Source organism: Halichoeres trimaculatus, unplaced genomic scaffold (genome assembly GCF_033239565.1).
Source record: "Halichoeres trimaculatus isolate MK-OKI-2021-1 unplaced genomic scaffold, fHalTri1.1 fHalTri1_scaffold_17, whole genome shotgun sequence".
Classification (NCBI taxonomy): Eukaryota; Metazoa; Chordata; class Actinopteri; order Labriformes; family Labridae; genus Halichoeres; species Halichoeres trimaculatus.
This window is the reverse complement of record NW_027437195.1, coordinates 16,792,901-16,815,256: the sequence shown is the minus strand read 5'-3', so window position 1 is coordinate 16,815,256 and position 22,356 is coordinate 16,792,901. Positions and strand designations below refer to the sequence as shown.

The following is a 22,356-nucleotide window of genomic DNA, read 5'->3' as shown; positions in this document are numbered from 1 at the left end:
AGACGGCTAAAAGCATGGGGCACCAGTTTAGCTTAGGGCTAAAGCTACCCTGCAGTCCTCATCACTGCATTCCCTGTTTCAACTCCCAGCCACGACCCTCTGCTGCACGTCATCCCCCTCTCTCTGCTCCCTGCATTTCCTGTCACTCTCACTCTGCGTAACCTCAAAAAACAGGCAACACACTATCTTTAAAAACAAGCTTGGAGTTTGTCTCAAGCGTTTTGGTACCTGCTGAGCCCAGCAGCTGCTAGCGCTAGTTCAGTTTGTCCTAAGGTAAGGATTATCAGCAGATTACAATAAAACACATCATGTATTTGAATAACAAAGCTGTCAAACAGTAAGATTTCTTTTTAACTGCAGTTATCATACAAGCTAAATGAAGTCAAGCTAAGGTAAGAAACGAGTTGAAAGGTACCAGGACATTTCCTGTGTTTTATAAAGTGTAGTGTTGTGTTAGATCCCGTCAACAGAACACACACAAAATGTTGACAGAAATATGTACGTAGGGCCATCTTTTGTAAAACATTAAATTATTGTTTTGACTGCACACATGGGAGTAATGAGCATGCTGCACACACTTAGAAGCACTATAAGCCGTTTATTATTACGCCTACATAGAGATGTGAGTCACTTGGGTGGCGCCACCACACAAACAAGCTCCACTCAAGGTGCAACATGGGACATTAGTGGCTGAGCGGGGGCTACCTGGCTGAGGTGATGGACAGTGAGACAGGGCTGCTGCAGGTTCACCTTCTGTGCAGTGGCTCTGGGGCAAAGTCTGTGTGACAGTGACGCGACACTAGAAGCCGTTCTGTCAAGGAGGCAGGTGGATGCCCTCCAATCAAAACACAGAGGCTCTGGGTGACATTTCACAGGGCACAGCTGCTGGGCTGCGACAGCATGCCAACTCACTATTCCTGAAGGGTTGTTTGTTTAGTGTGTGTATGAGTGTGTGTGTCACAACTCGAAGGGTGTCACTGATAGAACTCTGTGTGTGTATGTGTGTGTGCTAAAACTACACAACCCCACTGTTTTCCTATCAGTCACAGTTTAGAAACTGTTATTTTGTATATTTTACACTTCATCATGTTTCACCTACATCAGCACTGCCTACAGAGTCAAAAACAGCTACATCTGTAGCACGATAAACTGACGGAGGAAACAAACACCTGTATTAACAGTCACAAAGTAATTCAGTCAGCCAAAAACTTCCACTTTGGCTCAATCATAGACTGTATAGTTAATGGATGTAGTCTCCCTGATGTTACTCGTCTGTTCCGAAACGGACTTTTGAAGCATATCAGCTGTCGTGGCCATATTGGAAGTGACGGGGGTTTCGCGTACAGCCTCTAAATGGGCAAGCTACAGGAGAGATTTTTTTGAACCAGGCTGTAAATAGGTTAATTTCTGCTTTGTAAACAGCTTTTTTAGGTTTGGTGTGTTTGTGACTTCTGGTACTTCCAGAGCCAGCCTCAAGCGGACACTTGAGAAACAGCAGATTTTAGCACTTCCGCATTGTCTCATATTCCAGGCCCCATTTACATGACAACGTTTCATCTGAAAACACTAAAACTCAGTGGAAAAAAATCTTAGTTTACACGGAAACGCTGATGGACTGAAAACGCTGTAGTGAGCACCCCAGGCTTATGGGCGGTGCTATAACTGTCTTGTCCAGAAGCCGCTTTTGTGGGATCTCCACTGAAGTAGAGTTGAGCCGGTCATCTGGTGTATTGGGGAATACCAAGTTAAAAAGTGGAGCAACAGATGCAGATTTTGTTGAAAGACAGTCAGCAGATGCAGCAGATTGAGTAGCACAAGCACAACACGGTAGTCCGTGACGATCGTAACAACGGTACTGTTGTCCTGTTGTATGTGCGCGCAAGGCAGACTGTGACGTCATCGTTTCCACTGAAAACGCCAGCTTAATGTTTACACGGCAACGGTGTCGGGAGCGTTTCAGAAAAATCCCACTCTGGAGGCCGTTTTCAAAAGTTTGCGTTTAAGGTAAGCGCAAGGCTGAAACGCAACAAAACTTTTGCGTTTCACCCTAAAACCGTTATCGTGTCAACGACCCCTCAGACTGGAGGTTGCTGCTTGGGCTTAACATGACTTTACACCATCCTTTACAAAGAATGTTCCCCACAGTTTGCCTCTGAAGCATGATACACATTAATACTCATACACTTTGATGTACTGAATGTTTTTAAATGAAGGGCTGTGAAGATCCAAGGTTGTCTCAATAAAACTACTTATATTCTACTTTGCAGCAACAGCCTAAACTCCACTGGGTTCATGCAAATGAATTAACTGCAGCCAGCATTTGTCCGTGCCGTCACTGGAAGCACCAGGGTGTGTCTACCTGAGCTGAACCAGGCTGACCCTCTCCTAACAGCAGCCTGTTGTGCTCCCAGCAGAGGCCTTGAGGAGGGGCAAACCTTCGTACTAACACACCATAGCGTACACTGTTTCCCTCTGGATCCAAGAAACTCTCTCAGTGACCTGCTCCCATCACGCTATCCCCTGAGTCACACTCTGTGTCTCCTCTTCCAGTAAAGGCTTTGGTTCCTTGGCACTGGGCCTGAAAGCCTTCATTGGTTTTGGAGAAGCTCCTTATCCTATTTTGCCCCTGGTGGTGGGGGAGGCGGCATTGGTGGGGTGGGCTCCGTGAGGCAGAGCTAGTATGCAAAGCTGCTCAAAGCCAGCAGGTATGTGAGGAATGCCTCTTCGTCCAAACAACAGGACTCACGCCCGATACAGAGCCACGCCACGCAGCACAGCGCTGTCAGAGGAGCTAAATGGGGCCCACTGGGGACCCTGCAGCTGGATAACTCTGCGCACCGAGTTTGACTTACAAGATCTTTAAATACAGTTATACATTGATCGACCATTTTGAACATGTGGCATGAAGTTGAGGCATTTCTGCTGCATTTAAAAACAAATCTGTGAATAACTGCACAACTTCTTACTCTTGCCAACCCAAGCACCTCGAATAGGAGAGTAAAACATAATCGCCAGAAGAAAATTCAACATTTCAAAAAAATGGAGTTGATTTTGTGTTCCCAATTAAGAATAAAAAAACTCTAGCATGTGCATGTATTCATAGGAAACTAGCAGTTTTGCATATTAAGTGTGTTTCCTTTGCAAGTATGAACAAGAGACTCTGACACATTTGCATAAGCAGCACATTTCAAGGCAGACTTTTTGCTTTTGCCAACTTGGTTAAACCACAAGTTTACTTAATTGTTCAAGGGTGGTGATGACTCAGCTTTGTCTTAATTGAATTGTGAGAGACACAAAAGAAAAACCAAAAGAAGTATGGTTCGTACAGCTAGCTTATGCCACCCCGTAATGAGTACTGTTAGTGTTTAAATGCACTTATATTTGACACTTTTCAACAATTAAACTTTAAACATGTCACTTTAGATTGAACTGTATTTGTTGGTTCACCTCTTTTATGCAGCCATCCCTCCTTGACAATCACCACATTGGTCATGTTGGTGGGCAGGGTGGAGGATCCAGGTTTCCCACAGGGAGAGACACAGCTGTGTTTCCTATGTGTCCTTCACTAAACCCTGTGCAGGGGCCTGGAGACGAGGTCCTGGGGTTTACAGCCGCCCTCTCAATGGTGGTTACCTATTCTGTGAACAAGAGTAAAGATTAGCCACATTTAGAGGTAGAGGATTGTTTTTCCTCTTGTCTGAAAATTAACCTTGAGGTAAACAGTTAAAAAGACATCATCTATGGCCTGGTAATCTTGCATTTTTGCTCCTTTTTCCTGTGAAACTTGCACCAATGCATCACCTGAATACCTGATTCTGGAATTCACAATTCAGAAAAGTTTCCCAAACTGAATATTTTAGCAAACTTCTGATGGCTGAAATGTTTTCCACAAATGACCAGAACAGCAGGGAATTAAAAAACAAAGACATTACACAACTCTCCGCTTTAAAACTTTGCAGCTGTTGGAAGCGAAACATTTCTGAGGTCTTGTTTAGCTGTTTGATAAGTAATGTGAGTTAAGTGGATGATTTTAAGAGGGGTTTAGTTGATACCTGACATCAAGATTTGTGTTTTGAATTATGGCTGTAATGAAGTGCTGCCACTCAGGCTTGAAAACCACATCATCTTTAATTCTGTACAAAGACAAATCAATCAGGAGGTCCATTTACTTCCTCACACTTCTGCAAAAACATGAGAGTGCTAAAAAGAGTTGTCTTCACCAAAGTTATAATAGTTTTGGATTTGTCATTATAGTTTAGTTTGAGTTAGTTTTGACATTTTATTTTCCATTACAGTTTAGTTTGAATTAGAGCTGAAACGATTCCTCGAATTATTCGAGGTACTCGATTACAAAAAATACTCGAGTAATGTTCACCGCCTCGAGGAATCGTTTGATTTTAAAAAAAGATCAAAGAGTGGTGTTTCAAATAGAGCTGAGGCCATATGAAGAGAGTTTTCAGACCCCCCAAGCTACCTCTTATACAAAATAGCAACTATCAACAAATCTAGCTTCTTTTCTGGAGATTGGAGACTAATGGGTCATTCTACGAAACGGGTGCCATTTGGGTCCGCAACATTTGATGAGATGTACAAGGCACAAAAAATGTGTCAAAGTGTGTTTACAAATTTTGGAGCTACCAAAGCAAGTGCTCTTATTGACATGCTGTATCAGAAAGTTTTATTTCTTAAAGAGAAAAAAATTCATTTGAAAAATAACTGCTCTTTAACTAAACAAAAATGTATTTTATCCGATTACTCGATTAATCGATGGGATTTTCAGTAGAATACTCAAATACTAAAATATTCGATAGCTGCAGCCCTAATTTTAAGTAGTTTTAGAGCAGGCATTCTAGTTTTTATTTAAGTTTGATTTTTGCAACAAGGCTTAGTTTTAGTTTAGTTTTAGTTTAGTTTAGTTTTAGTTTTTCATACCTTATTAACCAAGTGCAGGATTCAAAAAGGTCAGAGTAAATATTTTGTCATAGTGTTTATTTTCCAGTTAAACATAGTGCTCACTGCTCAGTCAATGCTGATACTGAAATGTTGGCTGCTGCCTAAACACAAGAAAATAATATAAACTTAGTATAAAAATATAAACATAAATTATATAAAATAATGTTGACAAAAATTAAAAAAAAATAATGAAAACATAAATTTTATTAAAAAATATAATATGAGCTTTAATAATTAGAAACTTGGACTCTGTAACAATAAAGGCTGACTCACATGAAATTAAACTATTACAGATGCTCTGATTCATTGTTCCTCTACGTTTCATCGCAGCACAGCGCACAGCCAGTCAGTGCAGTAAACAAGCACGTCCCAGTACATCGCTGTGATGGTGCCGTACAGCGCTGACAACTGCCGAAAACTGTCGTAAAATTGGTTGGGAAAATGTGTCGGATTAATTTAAATCCTAAAGGCTATTAACATTGTCAGAAACGATAACTAAGGACATTTTGTCTTTAATTTCAGTCAGTTTCAGTTAGTTTTGGGAACACAAGATACAGTTTTAGTTTACTTATCGTTTTTGTTTTCTTTTCTAGTTTCTATTAGTTTGAGTTAACTGCAATGTATTTTAAATTTTAGTTTTCCTTTTTAGCTTCGTTTTAGTTAACTATTATAACCTTGGTCTTCACACATTCATCAGATTTTATTAAACATTTTGTTCCATACTGAACTGGAAGTAGTGTAACAGGAAAAGGTGCACAGACTCAGAATCATATAAAAGATAATAAAACAACACTGAGGGGTACTTCAAAAAGTTTAGGATAACTTTTTAAAATATGTTTCATGTCTTCTTTCATTTGAAAGCATTTCTTATCTAGTTTGTTATTTGGTTTGTTTTATCTCTTGCATCAGTAATATTGTTTTCATGTGCTGCTGTTTCCGCCTCTTCTCAATAATCAAGTAGTTTCACAGCTTGTTTGTTTTTCTAATAATCAAATACCCGTCAGTTAGATTCAGAAGAGCTTCAGGAGAGCTACTAAAATACTTTTAGGTGTTTTGTTTATTGCGTAACAATTAAGCTGACTTTGAATCACTTGACTCAAAGACAAAAAAAACTCCCTCTACTTATCAAGCTCTGATCTGATCTGATCTGATGGAAAGCACCAAGCTTCTAGGTTTGGTAATCTGCACTGACAAAACAAACTGAAAGATTTGTAAAGTCAGTGCATGTTGTTTTCTGCAGGAATGAACAGACTCAAATGTTTATGACCACAGATAACCTTTGTGCGCGGCATGTTTTAGTATTGCTGTTTATTTACACCTGACCTGTGGTGGGAGCTTGACGGAAATGCAACTAGTTCCCGTCAGCCACCCTGGTGTATTTACAGAACAACAACTCCGCACCTAGTCACACATAAAGCATTCACAGTTACATTGTAAATGTGTGAAAGGGGCTTTTTGAAGATGTTAGAGTAATAATCTCTCCTGCTCAGCTCAAAAAGTATGAAGACAAAAGATGTGTACAGTCATCTGAGATGCTTACTGAAGCTGAAATCCATCACACATTCAAAGGTTTGTCATCAGAGGCTCATGCTTCAAACCTGCAGGCTATCACAACCAAAACTGCCTGACCTTCTCATTCATTCAATGCTTCCTTATGAAATAAAGACAGCTTTGAATCAGCAAAAGAATGATCAATTGCCAGGCTTGTTCACACAAATGTCACATACTGCACCAGGCAATATCTGACCATCGACTGAAATCGATTTCCCTGCTGCTGCGCCGTCAGAGCGCGGCCATCAAAAGAGAGCTCTGTCTGAGTGGCCTCATCCAGCGTGCGGCTGGGGACAACAACAGGAAGTGGATGTGACTATTGACAGACTTTGAGTCATATCAGCACAGCCCCAGGCTCCAGTACATCAGTCAGTGAAATTACGAGCAACACGCCTTTTTACTGCCATTCTGCTCACTCCCATCAATGAGCAAAGTGAGTTTATGAAGCTGGGTTTATTTTTGCTCACTGTTTTTGTTTATTGCTCTGGGGTTGTGGTGCTTGTGTCACACAGTCCATCTTGGAAGGATCGCTGAGTGGGATTTGAAAAAAGCACACTGAGTGCTATTCAAACAGAGGATCACACAAACCGTCGGATCCTTTCGGCATCTTGGTACGCACAGATTATATACACATCGGGATACATCACACAAACAAACTTGAGCGCACACACCACAGCCAAAAAAGTAACACATGCACAAGAGCGGCTCTGGAGCCACAACAGAGCGCTGCTGTTTTAATGGGAGCGACCTGTTGCTACTGCGGCCTGTGTGGAAAAGCTGGGCTGCTGCCAGCGCTGCAGCCAGCAGCCACTGAATGAACCCAGTACCCTGACAGCAGGTCACATGGTGCTCAGGCCTCTGGGCCGCCACTGCCTGCCTCCCCTACTGTCAGTGCAGCTTTCAATCATTCATCTTTCTGGCTCAAGCTCCAGGGGCCACCCAATTCAATGCAAATCAGTGTCATGCAGCAAGGATGCCACACACTGCGCCTGTCACCGAGCCACAAAGGGCAGTCCCATGTTTTTATGGCAGGAAGCAGAAAATCAGGCCGATATCACCACACTACTTCCTTCATCAGATCAATACACACAAGCCTGTTTTCGCTCTATTTTCTGTGCTACTTGTGTAAACAAGAGAAACAGCAGCTGGTTTACAGTTACAAAGAGAAAACACAACACTCACAAATTTCAATCCCTTAAATGAACGCGTATATCATGCTCACCTGTAGCTTGAAAAACAGTCCCTGAAGCAACACTTGTTTGTGTTCAAATGCCACAATGGAACTAGTACCAGAGTGATCTACAACACAAGTTCCTCTTTCAAGTTCCCTGAAAACACACCGCCAGTGATAAGGATATTGTGGGTGATTGTAACTGAAAACACAACCACAGTTACTGTAACCCTTAAAGACAAGCACTTACTGTTTCGATCCTGTGAAGAGGTGAACAGTAACTCCTTCATGACTGAAAGATGGAGTCATTGAAATATGTACTAATAGCAGCATGCTAGTCCTGTTCTTTTCTAAAAGGGGGAGTGATTTTTAAAATCTATTGCCTTTTGAGAATGCTCCAAATCAAATGATGTGCCTGTGTGCGCAAGCAAATACTAAAAATGATGAATGACTCAAAAAGTGTTTTGCTATCAGGCAAGCAGGGTACCATCATGTGATTCTGATGATGAGTTAGCATCACTACAGCCGTATCCCAACCAGAACTCCTGTGGCGCAGGCGGGGGGGGGGCAGGCACAATAAGCCCGCCTGTGTACAGGGACAACAATTTCAAACAACATTCCTCAGATTCTGCATGCAACTGGTGGCACATTTGCGTCAACGGGGCTGTGATGTGATTGGGTGGGAGGTGGCTGGTATTTTCTAAATAGAACAGGGAAAGCCACAGAAAGTCACTGTGTGCATCATTACGCCATGCTTGTTGCGTCTTCTTCGGGTCACATGCCAAGTCACTCTGCGTACACACACTGGACACATGTAGTCTCATGACTATTGAGAACGTTTTGACACTAAAAGGCATTACTGATACAACATGCCCAGGGAAAATGTTCTCTCTGCAGACTGTTTACGCATACACAACCTTAAGGAAATGAAGCCAAACCTACAATAACATCAGCAAATCTAGGTTTATCTCCACTATGCTTCAAACAAAATAAAAACTACATACTACTACTTCAGAAGACAGCAAATGCATAACTGCCATCATTGTGGGATTGTAATGGACAGTTGAGGAACTTATAACCATTACAGCTACCCACATGTATAATACAACTGCACTAATTGCAAGGGATAAGAATAAGACCGTAACACACGTTAACCTTTCTTTATGACTTCCCCAGTGTCCAAACGTTGGAGCTAATATCCCTTGGGCCCCGTTTTGAAAGCCACTACAGGGTGTCAACAAGTCAAAACAAAGATGTAGCCCACTACTTTGTAGATGCAGCAGAGCTACAACAGAGCAGCAACAAGCTAGCAGAGCTAGCGCAGCTGAGCGCAATGTTGTCTGGCAATAAATTTCTCACTCAAACGAGTAAACAAACGCAGTGGTAGTTCATAACAATGAATGAGCTACTCTCTTATTGAGCTCGTTTGTTTTCATTTGCCTGCTGGGCCACTAAGTACGAGAAAAAAAACAACTTTCTCGCAGAGGGGAAGCGTTTAAAGTAACATGACTGCAGATATTTTGGCCCTGAGGGCTGTCTCAAAAGTGGTCATTGTCAAAAATGAATGGCTAACATCTGAAGAGAGGCTCGCTGTTGTTTGTAGAAAAACAACATCGCGTTATAAATCGCTGTAGGACGCTTACAAGCTCATCAGTTTTCTGCTAAATAACTTCTACAGCGAAGTGAAGGCAGGAAAGCACCTCATTTTAGGTTTGCATTTAGCGATAGAAAGGATATGGGGCCTAGCAGGGCAGCCTGGGTGAGAATAACCGCATCCCATGTAAGTACAATGGGGACCTACCCTGTCTAGCTGTCGACCTCTTGTAGTTAACCATGCGAAGGAAACGCGGACATTTACCTGGACAGGAATTCAACAATGTGTCCGTCTCATGCTAGTGGGCAGTTTCGGCGGTATTTTAAGTTGATAAGTCCTTCAACAATCTGGACAAAAGTGCTCTCATTTACTCCGTTTCTTTGCCTTTCTTCCACTACACCTCCCAAACGCGCTGTCTGCAATGCCTCTGTGGCAGCCGCTCTCCCGGGTCCTAAAGCCGTCCACGTTTGTCAGTCACACTCATAGAGGAATAGTGGGCTGTCAGCCGTCCCATTGAAAAAAATCCTGCAGTGTTTCTATAGGGGCTTATGCGGGGCTGCGTGGCCTTGTTGAACCCTGTGCTGTTTTATCTGTACCGAGTGTTTCCCAAAATGGGGTCCTGGGAGCTGGAGAGGAATTTTCACTGCACCGAGGGATGTCTGTGATTTTAACTCCAGGTAACAAAAACTCAAGATACTGTATTATTTTCATCTGTTGCAACCTATTAGCTGGCTGAATATTTGTCCTACCACCATAATCTGTAGATCAGATCTTGTATTGATCATGTGCGAAAAAAATCCTTCAATTTTATTTATTTTTTTAATACCACATCGAACTTTTTTTTATGAAAACACAAGAAATATCAAAATGTTTGACCAACAATAACTGAAACATTGGCCGTTCGATATTTTATATTGATACTTGATATTTTAGTAGTTTGCATTTTTTGAATAATAGAAATTAAAATTTATCATTTAGAAATGAGTACAGAAAAGGGTAATAAAAAAATATAAATGCTGTTTTTCCTCCAAGATGCTAAATAAAAAAGTTAATGAAAATCATCAAAAAAATTATTATTATTATTATTATTATTATTATTATTATTATTATTATTATTATTATTATTAATAATAATAATAATAATAATAATAATAATAATAAAATCAAATCCAGTGGTGTGCACAGAGGGGGTGCAGGGGGGTGGTCACCCCCCTTATGGCCCATTTGTTGAAAAATGTACTACAGTGCCCTCTTGGGAGCCAAAAAGCACGCTGAAGTGGACCTACTGGTTGGCTAAACACACTAAACTACCCTCTTGGATGGAAAAAATACATGAAACAGCCCTTTGGCTGGTTAAAACATGATAGACTGTCTTCTTGGGTAAACTCAGTTAGTACTGTTGTTTAGTAGCTGGCTGTATTTAGCGTGAGCCCATTGCTCTGGGACATGTATGTAACTTGTGTTTGCGAATCTTTGTCGTGGCCTACCAGTGTGTACAGTCTCACCAAGCAGATGTAACCTATCTCTTAATTTTATTGATAGGCTCCCAGGTTTGAGCAGACCACTGCAGAGTAACTGCTGACTGTGGGTTGGAATGAACATGATCACAAACAGTTTAGTCCATCTTTTAGTCTCAAGCCTATGTTCTACCACTCTTCTGTTTAGTTTTCTTTTTATCCAGTCTCACTCTATTGTCCACCATCACAAAAAAGTAATCTATGCCAGCAGAGAAAAAGCACAGACCACTCTCCTCACTGCTTAACTTTGTCAGCTGGTACGGTGTTGCCATAGGGACATTGATGTGTTGGTCCTGTACTACCCAATCGCATGGCTGAGAAATCGCAACTAGAAATTACCTTGAATTTTTGCTCTGATAGTCTCATTTTAAATTGCAGATCATGATCAGGCATATATGTAGCAGTGAGACTTTTTTAAGATCACTTAGGAAGTCCTCACTGTCTCTTTAACTTAAGGTTTATTTTTGGCAACATCCGTGTAAATAACATTGGCAAACAAGTTTGATAACAATAATAATAATAATAATAAAAATGATATTGTTTCGCTCAAGGGTGTTATGAGTCTGTCATATCAAAGGCAGGATCTTTCTCTGAATTTGAGATCGGAGTCAAATTAAACCATTTAAAAGTCTTACTCTGTGAGAAAAAACCCAGTTTAAGGCACATTTAGAACAACAATCTCTATTTTGACGATTCGGCCAATCATTTTTACCCATTCTGACTTCTAAACAAGTTTCCCAAGTTACAATTGCATCGCAAAGTCTTAATCAGCAGGTGGAGTGAAAACAAACAACAACAACAATAAAAAAACTGAGCTTGCATCCATGATGAGCAATCTCCACCTGATGGCAAGACTATGTGACAGCAGGAAAAGCCATCACTTGTGCTAATTGGAGGAAACACAGCAACAAAATACCATAATAATACCAGGAATGGCTATTAAAAATAAAAAAAACTTCTGATAGACATGCACGGAAGAAATATTAAAGCTTTTAGGTTGATCTGTGGAATCACAACAAAGGATAACCCAGGAAGTTATTCAGGATTATTTCAGATTAAGTCATCAACAGAAACAAAGAGCATCTTGCTGGAACAGCAGGAGTTAAACCAGTTTAGGACAGGTACAGACAGGCCTACTCAGTGGAGGAAGTCAGGGATCCTCTGTATCAAATGAAGCCTGAGGATGACTCCACACAGGCACTACCAGTGTGTGATCTTTCTGTACAGTGAAGATCCAGAAAGAAGTACACTGAGATATATGTGGAACAGAGAAGTGCAAGACTTAGATTCTGAGTGGTTGCACGGTACTGCAAAAAAAAATGTTTGAGCAGGACAGCGGGGCCAGCTTCCAGTGTTCTCCCTGTGATGAAAAACTTAGTGGCCTCTGCCCTCTGTCTCTGCTGTCATTTCCCCTCTTTGTCACTCACAGCATAATGTGCTCCTCTCTGCTACTATATGTCAGCCCTGCCAAGCTGTTCCTGTCATACAAACAGAGCTGAGTGAGGTTATCCCACTTTTTCTGCTGTTGTTATTCGGTGTGGTGCCCTCCTCCCTCCCTACCTCCCTCCCTCCACTCCTCCTCCTCCTTGTCAGCTGCTGTTTTGCAGGTTCAAAGCTAAAGCAACCAGATCAAAGAGTCAAAGTGAGTTAATAACGTTTTTCCTGCCAAAGGCTCATCTGATCTCCTCTCTTGTCTGCCTGCAGTATCAGTTCATAATGTAACAAACCGAACAGAGCAGAGCTTAATGGGCTGTTGAAGGAGAATAGATAACACGCAGCAGCAACAATTAGACACAGAAAGGCAGGAGGGCCATAATAGGGAGGAAGTGGTGGGGGGTCTGACCAATACAGCATCTCCCAGCAACTGCAGTGCAATGTTGCTCCAACTGTCACATTATTTCCCAGGATGTATCATCCACCTGTTATGCAGCTTTGGATGCACAGTAACAGATTCAAAGACTCAATGTTGAATACAAAGAGAGTTTGATGCATTGCATTAGTTGTTTGCTACTCTCTGGGAAGAAATGCAATGCAGGCTTCAATTAATACCACTAAAACTAATTTTGGATATTGCATTGACTGAATGATAGAAAATATGTGTTGATATATGCAGCATCAGTATGATGTACAGCAGTAGGAAGAGTGTGTAGCCATACTGTATGAATATAAAGATAACCAAAAGGCAAAAGAAAAAAAAGGGACCATTATTTTATCACCTCTACAAAGGAGGTTGTGTTTTTGGGAGAGTTTGTCCCTTTGTGTGTGAACAACATAACTCAAAGAGTAACAAACAGATCTTTGTGAAATTTTCAGGAAATGTTCAAAATGGGATAAAGAAGAAGTGATTAAATTTTGGAGGTGATCTGGATCACTGTCTGGCTCTAGGTTTTTTTTAAAGGATTCTTAACATAGTGAGATAGGGCTGTTTTCACCATATGTGTATATAACTCCACCATAAATGGTCAGATTGCTTTGCAAAACAACACAAGACAAGGTCACCATAATGTCTGACAGATGTAAAAGTACGATCCAGATCCTGGCAATATTCTGGATACTAAGATCTGTAATATGAAATATGTACTGGGTCATCATCATTTTCAACACTGTCAGGAAACAAATTATCATACAAACCTGCAACTAACACCAAATTGTGGCAGACAGTCAGCTGAAAGAAAAAGATAAATAAAGAAAAATATTTGAAAAACTGAAACCAATAATTTTAGGCCAAATTTCCCTGAAAAACATATAAAATTCTGGGGCACTGGTTTGCGGTTAGGTTGTGCAGCCTGTGTACAGAGGTCGTAGTCCTGAAGCAGGCAGCCTGGGGTTTGACCCCCCCTCCTTCCTCTTGTGTGAATTTGGTCCAGTTGGGGGAGTGATGTGATGTGATGTGGTTCACTCGGTGGCTGGATGGCTGGCTGGTTGGTTGGCCGGTCAGGCTACACTGGAATGCGGGCTCTTTTGTTTGTCTGAGAGAGAGAGGAGTGGGTCAGGGGGAGAATGCCATTGATGAGTGCAGAGAGGAAGAAAGAACCTCCAGGAAGTGTTCCCTCTCTCTTTCCCTCTCCCGCTCCCCCACTCTCCCACTCCCATTCTCTCTCCCTCTCTCTTTCTATCTTTCTCTGTGTGTGAGAACCTTCACCGTGCTGAGCCCCTCTCTCTGAGGCCACCGTCCCCAGGCACAACCACTGCTTTGTCTTGCCCTGTGAACACACACCCCTCCTCTACTGGGCGCCTACATTTGCCAGGGCCAGAGAAACACAGGGCCACTGCTCCTATTCTTATCCACATCGCTGCCCCTGCATGCATGGATGGTGTGAGTTGGGATCTGAATGGTAAATTGTTTTTCTTTTGGCACATGTTATTGCTCAAACTTACAGGTGATTCCTCTGAATTAAAAAAAGTAATTAACTGAGGAGTTTCGACCTAAAATCCAATTAACCGGAGCAAATAAACTTTTTATTCAGGGAGCATGACTCTGTCTTCCTCATGATCATCTGGACTTGACCACAGAGCACATTTCTCTCTCTGTAACAGTAACAGCCAGACTAAAAATGGAATAAAGCAGTAAGTGGATAAGAATCTCGCCAGTGGCCCCTTCCGACCAGTGGCTGCCGCCTCTCGTCACATTGCTCATTCCCCTCTGTGTCAGGAGGCTGTGAGGAGCTGCAAATGGCCTTTTCAAAACACACGGCAGCTGGAACACAGGGCAAAGGTGACTGAAGCAGTTGGGGGAGCGCAGGCAGGGACAGGAGGAGGAGGAGGAGGAGGGGGGCACGAGATGAGCAGCTGCAACCTCAAGCCCCTTGTTCCTCCACCATGCCACCATCTCAAGCTTTAACAATTGCAAGGCAGTCTCCAGTGAAGTGTTTTTTAAGTGCCTTAACAAATACGTGACTTTTATTCCCCCACAAAAAACTCTAAAATTCTTGTCTTAAGACAATTAAGGCTAACGAAATCAGAGCCAGGAGTTGGTGTGGTCTGGGAAAACAATGGCACTGGGTGGTGTGGTGCCAGGGAATTCCACAACCCAAAGCAGGATTAGAGAGAACGGCCCAATAGTCCAATAACCCTCCAAATTAGAAAGCATGATTTATAACTCTCTGTATCGTTCTGTGTAGACTGTTGATTTGGAATTTGTATCTTTAAATAGCAGAACTGTTCTTTCACCCACAGCAGATGTTAAAGCACAGGAACAGTGCTGGAAGCTTGAAAATCAAACTTCTATTCTGGATTTAAACTTTTAAATTACCTTTACAACAAACAGATTCAAACAAAGTTGTCAAATGGAGTGCAATTCCTCAATTAACTTCTGCTTAAATAACAGTTTTACTGTAAACTTAAATTATAAATCAAAACATAAAGTTTTAAATTTTACTGAAAGACTGATTTCTCTTTAATTCAGTGTCGTCAGAAGTTCCTTCTTTTATATAACGTAAGGATTCACCACAGTGTGAGTCCCTTCCTCTTTCCCTGGGGCAGGTGTTTTAAACAAACACCCAATTGCTGCTCTCAGTGTACTCTGCTACTTGCTGCCGCTGTGTGAATTCACGCAGTAGTACAGAACTTATTGTGGCGGCGCGCTATCGCGAGACTTGTGCCATTATCAACCTGCTTGACACACAGCAGCGCTGAGTGCAGCCTGCCTTGCCAGGGTCGGACAGAAGCTCAAGAAACGACAAGGAGAAGCGAACATCTGGCCGAACATCATGAAAGGACTGCGGGGCTTTTAGCGAAGAAGACGACGATACCGGAGGGGAGTGAATGTAAGTGGAGTGCTTTTGTCTCTTTGAAACAGAGGAAGCTAAAGTTAAAAGAGTGTCCCCCTCGCCGCTTCGTTCAGCGCAGTTGGCTTTGCTGTGAGTTCCTCTGCTGTTTAAAAGGCTCCCAGCAATGCGTTTCCCAACACGGACATGGAGCTCGGTTTACTGCGCCCTTGGCTCTCCTGCTTCATAATCACACTTTTATTTCCCTTTTAAAAATACAGCTAATGCGCGTAAAACGATACTGAAGCACGTTGTTCTCGGCGGCATCCAACTTTAATATCAATTTCACGTTAGTTTTTTCCGCCATCTGGTTTTGTGTTGTGAATCAGCTCCTTTAAACAAATATTTCACAGTTGTGCGCGTGCCTCTGAAGTGCGTGAAGAGGGCTACAAAGCGTTTAATTCTCATCCGCGGGTTTCGGCTGCAGTTTTTGATTACTTATAACTAACCCTTTTAAAAGTTTTTCTAAATTTCATGTCATCTTGTGACTTAAATAAATCTCCCTCTCTGTCTTTTTTTTTTTACAAGTCCTGTGTCTGGTTCTTGCCCAGAGTTAACATATGGCATAAAGGGGAGCACAGCTGGAGGTAGCGTTTCCATTGCGGTGATGTCAGAGCAGCTGACTCCACAGCTTGCAGTGTAATTAGCAAACAGAGCACCAGTTTACTCACTCGGCACAGGGCTTATTTTTTCACGTTAGCCTCCTTCCTTCTTGGACGAAGGGAATCACTTCCAGTCCCGCTCCCAGCGTGTTCTGTGAACGCTGCAGTTTTTAGTGCGTTGGGAAACGCGCCGGTGCGTCACTTTTCGCGAAATTTGGAAGCTCGGGAAGTATCGACAGGCTGCTCCAAACCGGACTACTTTGGATCATTTTGGAAAGTGGATCCGTTCACGTTGAGATACATGGGTGGGTGAGCGCAGCGTAGCGTATCCTGCACCACTGGAAGGAATGTAGGATCTGTGTTCTCAAGTTGAATAAAGTTATTGATGTTGTTCATATGTGTTAAAATTTTCTGAATAAAGTTGCAAAATTGGAAATCGTTTAAATTACTAAAAAATTTTAACTCAACGGGATTAAAGTGTCACATGTTTGCTCATTCTTCTAAATGATTTCTGTTAATTTGGCCAAAGTTTTCCCTTAAATCCCTTCTCTCCTTTCGGGGACTTGGTGTTTGTCTTTGATACGCGACCGCAGCTCCGCTCTGCCCTATTAAAGGCTTCATTTCGTTTATCCAGTGTCCTGTTTTTCCTGTTTTTCATCAGGTTATGAAGGAAGAATGGAGTTCCCAGACCATAGCCGCCAGTTGCTGCAGTGTCTGAGTCAGCAGCGTCACCAAGGTTTCCTCTGTGACTGCACTGTTCTCGTCGGTGAGGCTCGATTCAAAGCGCACAGAGCCGTGCTGGCCTCCTGCAGCATGTACTTCCATCTCTTCTACAGGGACCAGCTGGACAAAAGGGACGTTGTGCATCTCAACAGTGACATTGTGACAGCCCCGGCTTTCAGTCTGCTCCTTGAATTTATGTATGAGGGGAAGTTGGAATTCAGCACTCTCCCGGTGGAGGATGTCCTGGCAGCAGCCAGTTACCTCCACATGTATGATATTGTTAAAGTGTGCAAAGGCAAGCTGAAAGATAAGGAACTCTCCTCTCTGGATGAAAAGATGAGCGAAGGTTTGGGACTCAGCTGTCTGGACAGGGAGAACTCCTCAGATGGCGAGCTGCACAGTAAGCAGCTCATCCGGCGACAGCCCCAGACACAGTCTCAGGGGCTTCACAGGCCCCCCCTGGCAGAGGAGTTTGACACAGACAACAGCGAAGTCAGGCTGGCTGTCACAGATTGTGATAGGTCTACACAGAGCAGGCAGAAGGCGAACGGTCACTCTGGCAGGTCCCCGGACCTTGTAGGTGTCAATTATGTGTCAGCGGAGGCCGAGCCCTGCGTCCAAACAGCTGGAAAAACAAAAGCTGATGTCAGTAGTTCCACCGTATCGCTGTCCCAGAGGTCCCGGGCTTCAGATGACATGGACTGTGCACTGGATTTGTCTTTCAAGCCTCTGTCTAGCAGAGATCCCTTACACCCCTCCTACGTCTCGGGACAGCTGGCCCTCGACAGCCAGCAGCAGGGCACTGAGCCACTTGTTAAAGACGAACACGACTTGCTGTCAGAGCAGGAGGACAGTGAGCCGATGAGCCCTGAGAGCCAGCGCTTTGGGAATAGTGCCAGGAGCTCGGTGGTGACAGGGTTCGCTGCCCTCTTCCCAGGCAACAACGGCTCCACAGCCGCCCTGCTCTCCCAGGAGGAGGACCTGATGGACGAGGAGGGGGAGGCGTGCAGGGGGAGGGAGGGCGCCCCGGGCAGGGAGCTGGAGGAGAGGAGGGGGAGACTGCTGGGGGACAGCGAGGAGGAGGAGGAGGACGACCTGGCCTCTTCAGACATCTCCACCTCCAGCGGGGTGCTCCTGCCTCCAGGCCAACAGGTGTGTGTGTGCCCCCTCTGCAGCAAAGTCTTCCCCAGCCCCCATGTGCTGCAACTGCACCTCAGCTCACACTTCCGCGAGAAGGACGGCGCCCGCTCCAAGCTGTCCCCTGACGGCTCGGTCCCCACCTGCATGCAGTGCAACAAGACCTTCTCCTGCATGTACACACTTAAACGCCATGAGCGCACACACTCTGGCGAAAAGCCATACACCTGTGGCCAGTGTGGCAAGAGCTTCCAGTACTCCCATAACTTGAGTCGGCACGCTGTCGTTCACACACGTGAGAAGCCTCACGCCTGTAAGTGGTGTGAAAGGCGCTTCACCCAATCCGGAGACCTGTACCGCCACATCAGGAAGTTTCACTGTGGCCTTGTCAAGACTCTTGCCATCGGATAAAACACCTCCCACCAGTGCCACAAACTGAGACAGAATGTCTTTTTGTACACTGAATTCTACTACTGAACAGTGCTTTATTAAAACACTCTCATTTTCAGTTTGTTGGAGACATATCATTTGGATTCTACCCCATGTGGCATTTGTTGGGTTAAAGATGTAGCAACTGTAAAACTGGAGCTGTTTTCTGTGCGCAGACGAACGTGATGGTCAGAGAGAAACATGGCTGCTGTGAAACTCATGCTGGATCTGCTGTTGATGAAGGTGAACAAATCAGATGATGCACTTGTCAGTTTCTGTCTTGTTTGTGTCAATCTGTTGAGTTTATTTGCTGAAAGAAAAAAAAAATCTATGTTTAAACCCTATGGGCTAAATGCTGATAGCTAATGCTAACATATGTTAATACAATCTTCAGAGAGATTGAGACTTTTATTTGTGCACATGTGAGATCAGAACCGTCCGCGAGTAGCAATATATGATTTTTAACTCCTATTTTATTATTATTATTAATATTTTATTTATTTTTTGGAGATTTGTTTAGTCCTTAACATGTAAACTATCATGAGGCAGCAAAACTAATGAAGTTGACTACTGGAAGTTTATTTTTTATTGGAAGGAGATTTTTTTTTGTCCTGTTTAAATGAAGTTGTTGATAACAAAAGACAAGCAGACCATCACACCAACACATTTCTTCTTGCCTCGGGGAGCACCGCTGGCTCTTTGGTTGCCAACGTGAGCGAGCACATGTTGATGGGATGATCCTGTAATTGCTCCTTTAAAAGAAGTTGTCTAATCAGAGGAGTTGTGGTTAAAAGCTAATGCCTGGAACACTGGTGCCTACTGAAATTTTTAACACTCCACCTCGTGTGCTTAGCTAAGCAAGGATGAAATATATATCATCATGCCTTCTGTTCAAATCAGTTCGTTTTCAGGCCTTATTTAGAAGTATGAACAGGATGACACTCCACATACCAGGTGCTAACAGAAGTATTTGTCTACTCTGGAGTGAGTGCCCTTAAATCATTTTGAAGAATGTCATCAAAACTCTTGTGGACAAAGTTTTTATTGGCTTGTTTGAGTTAAAGCACATATTTTACAGTAAATTGCCTTGTTGCTCCCTGGTATGATGGTAAGAGTCCCCTGTCACTGAGCTATGGGGAGGGAGGGAACAGACAGGTGGATGAATAGCGCTGTACTCCTCGTGCCATCCAGATAAACCTACTGACCTTTCTTTTGTTGAATTATCATATCGTCTGTGTTACTACTGAAGAAGCTGGAGCCTTTAGTGACGCTCTCGCTGCAAGAATCTCCAGGTCTGGGGTGGATTTTTTCTGGATGCTGTGTGGGTTCTTAGCGGGGACGTAGCACTGAAAGCTCATGATGTTTTTGTCTCATCTGTCCTGAGAAGACTTGATCAGATTTATTTATTAGTTTGACTTGGTTCAGGGTTTACTGTAGTCGTAGTTTTTATTTCTATAAGCTTGAAAGACCTCCAGTCTTGCCTAGCGATCTTGGTACTCATTATCTGGTATTGGGGCTCATTTTCTCTGTGCAAATCAAGTTACTGTAATCACATTTTAATATTCAGTGTAGAGCGATTGCTGCAGAGTGTTCAAGTCACATGGATCATAGAGAAGCACTTGTTTTTTTAGCATGCATATAGTTTCAACACTATTGTCTAGGCTGCTATTTCTTACTATGTGTATATTTAATGTAAATATATAATCTATTTATCAAACTGTTTGTTTTCCGTGTTGAGGTGGAGAGAGTCAGGTGTCTTATTACAGCTGCAGTCTCTTAAAGTGTCACATTCTCCACATGAAGTTCAGCTTCTCCACATTCGACATCAGACCCGCTACGAATCAGAACAGCTAACACGGCTCAGACTGCTGTTCTCCCACAGGAGACAGTTGTTCACAAGCACAGCCACACTGATACAGCACTGGCTACCTATAGAAAGGAGACAATACGGGCATTGTCCCCCCCTTTCATACTCCCCACTGAGTCCCAGGTAGTTCTCAAGGGATCATTGTGTGTCTCCCTCGGAGCTGCGGGGAGGAAAAGCAGTGCAGTTTTTTCTCTTTGCACTTTTTTCCTGTATTGAATGGAGCTGTTGGAATGTGAGAAATGTATTTGGCAAAAGGGGAGCAAGGACACTGTAAACAGGTGTATTGTTTGAGGCATCAAAGAACACCCCCCCCCTCCTCATATCCCAGCATGCAGTAGATAAACGCTTCATTGTTTCTCTACATGGAGGAGATGCCACGGTGGTTTGATTGCACATCTATTGAGAGAATATCAGAACTATCAGAGTATTGATTTCCACATGAGACAGACAACAGCAAGTCTGGGAACTTGAACGATTAAAGCTAGATGTAGGTGCTGACTACCGCTACATTTCTCCATCCTCTCCCAGACGCATTTCAGGACAGGAATGAATTCACATCTCATTTGCATTTATTTGTTAGAATGTTTAAATCGAGGAGCCCAAGTAAAGAAGGAATCAAACCATTTCCCTCAGAGCTGCTGCGATCTCTCCCTCTCCTCCCGTATGGGGCTCCAGAGAACCTCGGCTCGTGTGAATTTCTGTAAGAAATGTGATTTGGCTTCCTGATTACTTGCACAAACACTCCTGTTGTTCACAACTTCAGTCCCTCTTGTTAGTCATGTTTCAGATGAGGTGTTAATATTGTACATTTCGATCAGAACACACAGGAATGTAGTTTTGTTTTTCCTTTTTGCTGTTTCAGTTTTTTGAACATTTCTTATGTGGTGCAAAATGAATAGCTTGGTTCTGTAATGTACATGTGTACAGAAGTAGAAAAACTAACAATATGTGATTTTTTTTTTCTTTTTAAATGTTGCAGTCTTTATTTATACCTCCAGGATGGTCACCACATGTGCCTTGTAGACACACAGATAGGTGTTGCATCTGGAGAAGCCCTTTTTCTATCTTGTACATTTTGCCCTCAACTGCCGTGGTAAAGTTCGCATCATAGCAGCTGTGGTTACCCACTGACTGTTGTTTCTTTCTATCATATCAAAATGTTACGTAAGAAAAACTCAAAGATTCAGTCTGATCATTTTTTGCTGCTTTGCGAGAGATTACATCGACATTTTCTTTCGATTTATTTGACCGTTTTTGTTTCTGTGAATAAATATGTTTCTTGGACATGTTCAACTGAAGACAAGCATTTTTGTGATTTGGCTTTTAGTCAGCCAATACTACTGGGAACTAACATGTCAGCTCCTTTGGTTAACGTCACTGCTGAATGTGAAACACTGAGATTTTGATTGTTGAATGGAGACAGTGCTACTCTTGAAGGAGGGCTAAGTTCGCCTGCCTCATGCTGTATGATCTGTGGGTCTAAAAACGACTGGAATTTTGTCCTCTGCAGGTTACAACTGTGAAATTGTGTATAATCATGAGAAATATTTATTATTGCATTTGCTTCTTGTGCAACATTTGACTGTCTCAGTTTTAATTTGGTAAAAAAGAAAAGCTTCTAAATGTCAAAAGAAGATCTTTTTAATAGAATTTGTAGAAGTGCCATTAGAATTTAATATAATTTTTTAATAAGAAAGGTATATTTTATAGTAATCACTTGCTTCAGTGTTAGTGGGGTAGAGATTTAGAGGACAATCTTTATGCAGAATTGACATTGCTTAGATACGGAGGCAATTTAATTTCAACTGTATGTGCATTTTCTTTGTTTGCGCTTCTGGAGTGTGCCTGTGTGTGTGTGTGTGCTGTGGAAATGTGACAATCTTGATTTAGGTCTTTCTTAAGATTATGCATAGAATAAATGGAACAACTTTCATGCATCGTGTGGATTTCATTTATTTACAGATGTCAGTTTTGCATTTTTTTTTTCCCCACTCATATACACAAACTTTTGCCACAAGTCAGGGAGTAAAAGTTTTCTAGGCCAAC

The 22,356-nt window shown here is 42.6% G+C and overlaps 2 protein-coding genes across 6 annotated transcripts in view; one reads left to right on the top strand and one right to left on the bottom strand.

The window, feature by feature from the left end:
* Positions 1-9,826, bottom strand: part of akt1 (v-akt murine thymoma viral oncogene homolog 1) — a 37,393-nt gene extending 27,567 nt beyond the window's left edge. Inside the window, exons 1-2 of one of the 4 annotated variants that reach the window (XM_074691720.1) lie at positions 9,477-9,826; positions 3,448-3,638 (exon numbers count right to left, since the gene is read on the bottom strand). In XM_074691720.1, coding sequence (XP_074547821.1) covers positions 3,448-3,493 — 46 coding nt within the window. In that variant the 5' untranslated portion in view covers positions 3,494-3,638; positions 9,477-9,826. The remainder of the gene's footprint in view (positions 1-3,447; positions 3,639-9,476) is intronic. The other 3 variants (XM_074691721.1, XM_074691719.1, XM_074691722.1) reach the window with 3 other exon arrangements.
* Positions 9,827-15,431: 5,605 nt separating this feature from the next.
* Positions 15,432-22,229, top strand: zbtb42 (zinc finger and BTB domain containing 42). 2 transcript variants are annotated; one of them, XM_074692406.1, is made up of 2 exons: positions 15,432-15,552; positions 16,816-22,229. In XM_074692406.1, the coding sequence occupies exon 2, from the start codon at positions 16,830-16,832 to the stop codon at positions 18,423-18,425; it is 1,596 nt and encodes a 531-aa protein (XP_074548507.1). In that variant the 5' UTR covers positions 15,432-15,552; positions 16,816-16,829; the 3' UTR covers positions 18,426-22,229. The 2 variants fall into 2 exon arrangements, with proteins under 2 accessions (XP_074548507.1, XP_074548505.1); XM_074692404.1 differs by lacking the exon at positions 15,432-15,552 and adding an exon at positions 16,207-16,459.
* The last annotated feature ends 127 nt before the right edge of the window (positions 22,230-22,356 follow it).